The sequence below is a fragment of the Hakea prostrata genome, chromosome 9 (assembly GCF_041222555.1).
Source record: "Hakea prostrata isolate BN-2017 chromosome 9, UWA_Hpros_2, whole genome shotgun sequence".
Classification (NCBI taxonomy): Eukaryota; Viridiplantae; Streptophyta; class Magnoliopsida; order Proteales; family Proteaceae; genus Hakea; species Hakea prostrata.
In genome coordinates, this window is record NC_142608.1 from 46,671,098 (window position 1) to 46,679,972 (window position 8,875).

The window sequence follows — 8,875 nt, forward strand, 5'->3', positions numbered from 1 at the left end:
CTGAATGGCTTCATGCAATTTCCCCTCTCGGGTACTTTGAGTGGGTCCAAGTGGTACTCTGACTTGGTGGACTAAACTTCTCACCACTCCTAGGAGCTCCAACATTTGTTGTTGCACTTCTCTTCGCATATTTTGTAGATTCGCTGCTGTTGTTGGTGCCAAGGGTTAGTTCGAATCTCCTTCTCCAAATGAAGTTGGTATGGTTCTTGGGGGGGGGGGGTGTCTCCGGAACCCCTTCTTGATGTTGCTCTTGATTTTTGTTTTGTTGATCCGGAGAAATAGGGACTTGTTCTGGCATGCCTACTTGATTGCGTCCATTCATGGTCTCCCTTCTCCTCCTCAGGTAGTAACTCAATTGGCATTTTGAGCTACGTGATTAGTTGTTTGTCTCACCATGGCTCTTTGTTAGTTCCCACAAACGATGCCAATTTGTCTTGCCTAGACCTTCTTCGTGTCACTTGAGTCGTTAGATAACTTCTTAAGAGCTTCTTTAACGTGACGTGAGTAGGTGTGATGTCTGCACTCAAAGGAAGTTAGAGCAGCCCGACCCTGTGTAGGTCGGGGAACCGACTCCAACGCTCAAGTTAGTCTAAGCACAATAGTAGAATGCTCTAAAAGGGGTTCTCAAAGCGTAAGGAATAATAGTGAGTAATTCCTCCAACTTTGTCATTCCCACGAGTGGGGTTTATATAGAGGTTACCTTAAGGTGATTTCTCCATTGATTTCACCCACTCAATGAAGAGTGGGGCAAGTTTCCTTAGGAAGCATGTTCTTTTTATTGTCCCACATTTCGCTATGGGCATATTGGGTGGTTATTTCTATAATTGGCCCCTTTGACTTAATCTTTCATGGGCTTCTCCAAATGTGATTCTGAATTTGGAGTACTTAACCCACCAAAAGTTTTAGCTTTTTTATTTTTTATTTTTATTAAGAATAAAGATATCACATAATATACAATCATACGGATTAAACTCACGAGCTCTTCACTAAACGGTGTTGGATTTCCCAACTGAACAACCTGCGACGGTAAATCTCTTTTCTTCTGTGATTTCACAAGTTCTCTCTAGAATAGAACTGTTACTAGTCAATGGCAATCACTACCTCTAATTTTCTTCCAGACCAATGAGAATTAGAGCATGAAAAAACTGTAAACAATCGCCTGAAAACCTCCTATAGCCTGATCTAAATATCGTTTCGCTCCTGGTTGCTTCAATGAGGAAAAGGCGACACAACTCTGGCTGATCGACACCAAAATCTTTCGTTGATATCACGTACAAGTACACCACTCAGCGATCTCTTCTCGTCTCATTTAGGCATCCCGAATTGCTCTGGTAGGTAGTTTCATCGCCGCCCTGTTCTGCTTGTCCGTCAGAGACAATGTTTTGGTTTTCCAACAAATCAATCCAAGAGTGGTTTCTTTTGAGTGGATAGAGGGTTAAACTTAAACCCATTTTAATTTAGGGTCTTTAAATGGCCATTTAAATCTTAACCATCAAATTAGAATTTTCTAGGTGTCATTCTCTCATGGTGGACTGCTGTGCACAGCCGAGAGATCACAATAGAGGACCTTTTTTCCCGAGATTTTGCAGAATAAAGGCGGCCGACTAACCTGCTCGGGGTCTGAGTTGCAGTTATAAGTTCGATCAATTACAAGACCTCAGTTTCTCTCCAGTTCTACCGTAGAGCAAACTTCGAGCTTCAAATACTCTCTGCTTCCACCGGCGGGAGAGAGCGAGTCACAGTGGAGTCACAGTGGAAAGGGCACCTTTCTTTTCTGAAATATCACTTCTCATGGCTGAAGCAGATCTTTATTCACTTCGTGGGTTTGAACTACGTTTACTTCGCTGTTCTATGTTGGTTGTACCTGTGCGAAACACTGCGTCTCAATGCCCCGCTGTTGATCCAAAAGGGAATACTTTGTGTCGATTAATCGAACAAGTCATTCTTTTGATAGAGAGTGGAGATTATGTGGGTGCTCTATCCTCTGAGGCAGTGCGTCTTGTCTTTGGATTTGTTGAATCTTGGAATTTTGAAGACACCATTGGTTGTGCTGAGCGGTTCTACGAGGAGGTTGAAAAGAGCATTCAATCTTTTTCCGCCGACACTGAAGATGATTTCAGCCTATACTGCAGGGTTATTCTACTTATGTGCATTGGTGTTGCGGCGCTTTTGGCATTTACTCAGAACAATGTAACGGGGCCTGTTGAAGAGTTCCCTACTGTTCCTGTGCTTATTCCATGGTTCAATGAAGATCATGGTGTATCTAGCAGAGTCCAGTGGGATATTTGGGCTCGTAATCAGGTCATATCTATGGGTTCGGATTTGCTTGGAAAAATTTCAGTCGTACAGTATATTGTTTATGCCAAGTTGTTGCTCATGAAAACGAAAGACTTGCTTTTGGAGGGAAAAGATACTGCTACATGGGGAGTTAAAAGTATTTCTTGGTGGTTAGCTAGAACCCTTTACACTGAACAGAGGATTTTGGAGGAGAGGTCTTCGTCTTTGTTCGATCTGTTGCAAGTGATGATGAACGAAACATTACGACATTTTGGCGATGTGCAACAGGTTGAAAGTTATTGGGGCACAGAGTTGCAGGAGGGAGAAGCTTCAAGAATCGCTGCGATGTCTTATTTGGAAGCAGGTATAATAGAGTATATGTATGGTAGAATTGATTCTTCCAAGTTACGTTTCAGTTCTGCTGAAGAAGCTTCTGGACTTGAGCTTTCTGTCACTGGAGTTCTTGGATTCCGGACGAAGCATCAGGTTGGAGCAAAGGCACAAATGGTTCTTGTTACAAACACAAAAATGCCAAAAGATGGGGATATTTCCTCCAGTACAAGGCCTGAGCTGATGGAAAATGTTTCTAAAACCAGTGATGAATGTGTATTTAGTGCGAATTCTAGTGAAAGGCATGAGTCTTCTGAAGTATTAATGACTCCACGGCTCTTAGAGAATGAGGTATCCAAATCCAATGCGGGTGGCATGCACAATGGTGGGACGTTTACTGAGTCCTTAGAGCCTGTCCAACAGGCAGTGGTTCTAGCACAATGTCTCTTAATTGAGAAGAGCACTCCTTATGGTGAGATGCAAGGATGGGAGATGGCCCCATATATTGAGGCTATTGATGCTCAAGATTATTCATGCTTTATTACTCGGTGCTTCTGTGACATCTTACGTATTCGATGGGAGTCGAAACGTGGTCGCACTAAGGAACGTGCTTTGATGATGATGGACGAACTGGTCAAAGGAATATATCAACCTTCTCCTGGTGTTCTACATAGGATTCCGTCCTCTTTTGGAGTTTGTATGCCCACGATTTCGGCATTGCGGAAAGAATATGGTGAACTTCTAGTGAGTCATGGATTAATTGGGGAGGCGGTCAGGATTTTTGAGGACCTTGAATTGTGGGATAATCTAATCTATTGCTATTGCCTACTAGAGAAGAAGGCAGCTGCTGTTGAACTAATTAAGGCACGGCTATCTGAAACACCTGATGTTCCAAGGTTATGGTGTTCATTGGGTGATGTCACCATTAATGATGCTTGCTATGAAAAGGCATTAGAAGTTTCAAATGGTCGGTTTGCTCGGGCTAAGCGATCTCTTGCTCGTAGTGCATACAACAGAAAGGAATACGAGACGTCAAAAATCCTCTGGGAATCTGCAATGGCCTTGAACTCTTTGTATCCTGATGGCTGGTTTGCACTTGGTGCTGCTGCCTTGAAAGCTGGAGATGTAGATAAAGCCTTAGATGGGTTTACACGAGCTGTTCAACTTGAGCCTGAAAATGGGGAGGCTTGGAATAATATTGGTTGTTTGCATATGATGAAGAAGAGGAGTAAAGAAGCTTTCATTGCCTTTAAGGAAGCACTGAGATACAGGCGCAATAGCTGGCAGCTGTGGGAGAACTACAGTCAAGTTGCTATGGACATTGGCAATTTTGGGCAGGCACTGGAGGCTACAAAGATGGTTGTAGATATGACCTCCAATAAAAGAACTGATTTCTCATTATTGGAGAAGATAATGGAGGAGATAGAAGCCAGGAGCTCAAGAGTTGATCAACCTGGTACTGAAAGATCCCGTGAAACTGAGCACTTGTTAGAGTTGTTTGGAAAAGTTATTCAGCAGATTGTTCGCACTGGTGGGCGAGATGAGTTTTGGGGTTTATATGCAAGGTGGTACAAATTCAAAGGGGACCTCGTGCTATGTTCTGAAGCACTTCTGAAACAAGTTAGGTCATACCAAGGAGCTGATTTGTGGAACAATATTGACCGATTTAAAAAATTTGCAGATGCTTCATTACAGCTTTGCAAATGTTACATGGAAATTTCGTCATCTACAAAAAGCCGGCGGGAACTTGTCTCAGCTGAGATGCATCTGAGAAACACAGTAAAGCAGGGTGTGAGCTTCTCAAATACAACTGAATTTAGAAATCTTGAGGCTTTGCTTACTGAAGTAAGGAAGCAACTTGAGATTTTGTGATGGACTTTAAGCATGATATTTGCAATGCAACTTATGGTTTGAAATATGTCAGTTGCATGTCACTAGCTTTGTTATACTAGTTACTTTGGTTTTGTGGTGACTAAGAAGTTGAGAAGAGTGGGTGTTTACTTACGGAATTAGTTGGAGTCTTGTAATTCTTATTAATTATGTGATTTTGAAAATTTCTCATTTCTATATGATCATTGATCCCTTATAAAATAATCTTTACCAGGCTTTGACAAAAAAAAAAAAAAAGAAGCTAAAACTTTATTTTTACTATGTGTTTCTTCCCAAATATTGGTGAAACAGGGATATTTTGATGAAAAGCTGCAAAAATTAGTCAAATGTGTGAAAATTTCTTTATTTCCTGCACCATGTTAAGATGTCATATGATCTGTTTCATGACTTCATGACGTGGAGATGTGTAAGGTTGCTCCATTGTTACAAGGTGATTGTGTGTTCGAGTCTGGAAGTATCCTCTCAGCAAAATCAGGGTACAAAATCAGGGTAAGGTTGTGTATATTATGACCCTCCCCAACCAAACTAGGGCATTGATCAGCAATGCCATGTGGGTAACATAAGCTTTCGAGTTCCCTCACTGTTGGTTCTGGTGCCTAACTGTAAGTTAGGTATGTAATACTTTTGAGTCAAAACGCATGTAACTACGGGGTTTTCAAAGAGAGCATCTATTTCTGTTAATTAAGTGTAATAGGGTTCCAATAAATTTCCAATTCATGAAAGTATTAATGATGGATTTTGTTGGAGGGCATTTTGGGCAACAGAAAAATAGACTCGAGATTTAGCCCAGGCCTGGGCTAAATTTTGAGCTGAGGTCTTTTGTTTTTAGAGTCCATATTGGGCTCTTTCTTCTCTGTTTTTAGAGTTTGATTGCAAGTACTACACCTATGCCATAAATATAGAGATGTTTTGTTGGAGTTCGTCAATCGATTGAGGCTCCTCTCAATCTAAAACCTTCTTCTTCTTCTTCCTTTGTTTTCTGCAACTGTTCTTCTTCAACCTCTACTGTGTTTCTCTGTATATATGCGATAATTAACATGGTATCAGAGCCAGAGGCACCCTAGGAGTCCTGTGATTTAACTCCCCTCATCTCCCATCTGCTTTGACATCTCTCTACAGCAAATAGAAGCATCGAAGGACTGGTGGAATTTATCCAAGGCTGCGATTCAGGGGAGCAGCACCTTATGTTGGTTTTTTAGAGATTTTATTGATGAAGTAAGAAGTTTCTAAAACAACTTCTCTTTCTGGTGGAGTTCTCTGCAGCTTCTGAATTTTTGAGGTAAACTTTTTTTTTGGGGACTTGTCAAAGGAGCCACTCAGTTTGTTTGGCCTGGGATTTATATTTTTTGAGAAATTTTCTGCAATTGGAATTGATTCTCAGAAGCTGCTTGTTTCTGTGTTGGATTATCTATATTCTTTAAAGATATTTGGGAAGTTATTACCCTAGTTCCAATGTTACCCTATTCTGCTCCATGCTGTGATTATCTTTTGAAGTTTTCTGAAAAGAAATTTTGGCCGAAATCCTTTTGAGAAGAAATTCTGGTATGCAACATATTTTTCTGAGGAAATTCTGATATGTTTTGATTTGATTGAGCAATTGTTGAGTGTTGCTAGTTGTGATATCTATTAAAGTGGTTCTAACTAGATCATCATGTTTGAACCTAAAACTTCTATTACCGAAATCATGATATTCACATACCATCGGATTTTTGAACAAAAGCTTGAAGGGGCTACTAATTCTTATCAGTGGAAAAAGATAGTTCAGGTTGTGTTGACTGGTCGTGGACAACAAGACCATCTTACTAAGTCCATTGAGAATTATACATGGAAGACTATAGATGCCCAAATTCTATGGCAGATGTTGAACTCTATAGAGAAAAATATTGTTGACTTAGTTACACATATTAACACAGTGAAGGATTTATAGGACTACCTAAATATATTGTATTCTAGGCACAATAATCTTTCTTGTATTTATGAGGTTTCACAAGACTTTTGACTCACTATTTTGTAGATTATAAGAAAATGTATGAAGAATTAAATTCCATTATACCCATCTCATTGGATTTTGTTGAGATGCAAAATCAGCGGGAACACTTTGCAGTCATGGGATTTTTGGGAGGACTTGGGAAAGAATTTGAGTCAGTTAGAGCACAGATTTTAGGAGGAGATAAGGTATCCTCATTGTTTGAGACTTTTTCCTGTGTACTTCGGGTGTCCAAAGAAAACACACAAGAGTCTAATTCCTCCACCAATTCTGCATTAGCTTGTTCCAAACCGTGGCTTGGGTGGTGGGTCATTTACTCGTGGTCGTGGTGATGGAGGGTTAAGTAGAAACCTAGTACTCAAGGGCCCATTAAAACTATTGGGAATGTCAAGACGTGTCATCACTGTGGCAAATCGAGATATATACAAAGATTTTGTTGGAAGCTTCATGGTGAGCCACCTCAGATTGCTAACACTGCATCATTGGAAAAATCGACCACTGCCACCCCATAGTCAGAAGGAAAAACTTTGAAAATGATGAATGAAGAATATGTCCGCTTCACTCAGTTCCAAGCACTTTATTCTTTAACTTTTGCTGTCACCTTTGTTCAGGCAGGTAATGCTACAGCCTGTGTTTCTACCTCCCTTCCCTAGATCATTGACTTAGGGGTGTCTAATCATATGACTGGTGGCTTAGGTAACTTTTCATCTTTTTTTCCCATCATCTTCCATTGTGACCCTTGCTGATAGTTCCCATGCCAATGTTAAAGGTGTAGGAACAGTCAGTCTCACCCCCACCTTATTCCTATCTTCCGTTTTGTACGTACCTAAGTTTCCTTTTAACTTATTATCTATTCATAAACTAACCACCACCTATAATTGTTTTATGACCCTCTTTCCTGGTTATTGTGTGTTTTAGGACCTTATGACGAAGAGGACGCTTGGTAGAGGCGGTGAGTTGGGAGGATTGTATGTGTCTGATGACATTCCCTTTGCTGCTTCCTCGAGAACATCTATTCCTCACCAAATTCATTGCCATTTGGGCCATCCACCATTAAATACTTTGAAAATTTTAGAAAAACATTTTAGTTCCATTTCTTCTTTACCTTGTGAGTCATGTCAGTTTGGGAAGCTTCATCGTGTAAGTTATCCCCCTTGAGTCAATATTAGGGTAGATAAACCCTTTTCTCTTGTTCATTTTGATGTGTGGGGACCATGTCTTATTACTTCACTTTGGGCTTTCATTATTTACTTTTGTCGATGATTATTCAAGAATTACCTAGATATATTTAATGAAAAGTCGTTCTGAATTGTTTAGTATCTTTTCTGATTTTGTGAATGAAATCTGTACACAATTTAGGGTAATTGTCAAAAGCCTTCGGAGTGATAATGCAAAAGAATATTTTTTTGGTCCTTTTAATAATTTTATGGCATCATATGGCATTCTTCATTAGTCCTCTAGTGTCAACACCCCCTAACAAAATGACGTGGTAGAACGAAAGAATCGCCATCTGATGGAAGTTGCCCGCTCTTTACTGTTTGAAATGCAGGTCCCTATTTCCTTTTGGGTTGATGCTGTCTGTAGCTGCTTATCATCTTATTAACTGATTGCCTCATCCTTTTGAAAGGAGGTATCCGGTATTCCTTGTTGTTTCCTAATAGTCCTCTGCATAAGTTGCCTTGGGAGTGTTTGTTTTATTAAGGATCGCCGGCTTGGGTTGTCTAAACTTGACCCTAAAGCCCTTAAATGTATGTTCTTTGGGTACTCCAGTATTCAAAAGGGGCACTATTGCTATTTATTTGAACTTCGAAAATATTTTATTACTGTTGATCTTTCATTCTTTGAGTCTGTTCCTTATTCTTTGACATTGTGCATACCTCTTCTATGGATGTGGATCTTTTTGTTATCATTTTTTCACCTGTTATAGATAGACCACCACTTCCACCTATTCAGATGGAGATCATTGTTGTGTATTGGCGACATCTGACGACATCTATAGTCCCTCTTGCTTCTGCGGCTCCTCCACCCTCGCTTCCTTTACTTGTAGATCCTGTGTTAAGTCCCTCTATTTCAGACCTTGATATTCCGATTGTTTTCGTAAAGGAACTTGGAGTTGAGTTTAGTATCCCGTTTCTATCTTCGTTTCATACACTAATATTTCTCCTACTTTTTGTGAGTGTTTATCTACCATTGAGACTCACCCTTTGCGTAAGAATTTGTTTGAAGTCTTGTCTAGCCCTTCGTGGATGGCAACAATGACAAAGGAATAGGCAACCCCAGAGGAAAATCATACTTGGGATCTTGTTCCTCTACCTCCTAGAAAAACTACAATTAGATGTCGTTGGGTGTTTGCACTTTGTAGTGAAAGCAAATCTTGATGGTACACTTGCT

At 40.2% G+C, this 8,875-nt stretch overlaps 1 protein-coding gene across 2 annotated transcripts; it reads left to right on the forward strand.

Moving 5' to 3' along the window:
- The first annotated feature begins 1,080 nt into the window (after nt 1–1,080).
- Nucleotides 1,081–8,671, forward strand: LOC149005348 (Protein prenylyltransferase superfamily protein). 2 transcript variants are annotated; one of them, XM_089169007.1, is made up of 2 exons: nt 1,081–4,452; nt 5,617–8,671. In XM_089169007.1, exons 1-2 carry the CDS (start codon nt 1,792–1,794, stop codon nt 5,725–5,727), a joined length of 2,772 nt encoding a protein of 923 aa, XP_089025133.1. In that variant the 5' UTR covers nt 1,081–1,791; the 3' UTR covers nt 5,728–8,671. The 2 variants fall into 2 exon arrangements, with proteins under 2 accessions (XP_089025133.1, XP_089025134.1); XM_089169008.1 differs by lacking the exon at nt 5,617–8,671 and having other exon boundaries at nt 1,082–5,584.
- Nucleotides 8,672–8,875: the final 204 nt, after the last annotated feature.

Bases quoted from the DNA above. Each gene is read 5' to 3' on its own strand.
- LOC149005348 (XM_089169007.1), top strand. From the start codon at position 1,792: ATGGCTGAAGCAGATCTTTATTCACTTCGTGGGTTTGAACTACGTTTA. The intron at 4,453-5,616 runs GTAAGGAAGCAA...ATCTCTCTACAG, and splicing joins TTGAGGCTTTGCTTACTGAA to CAAATAGAAGCATCGAAGGA.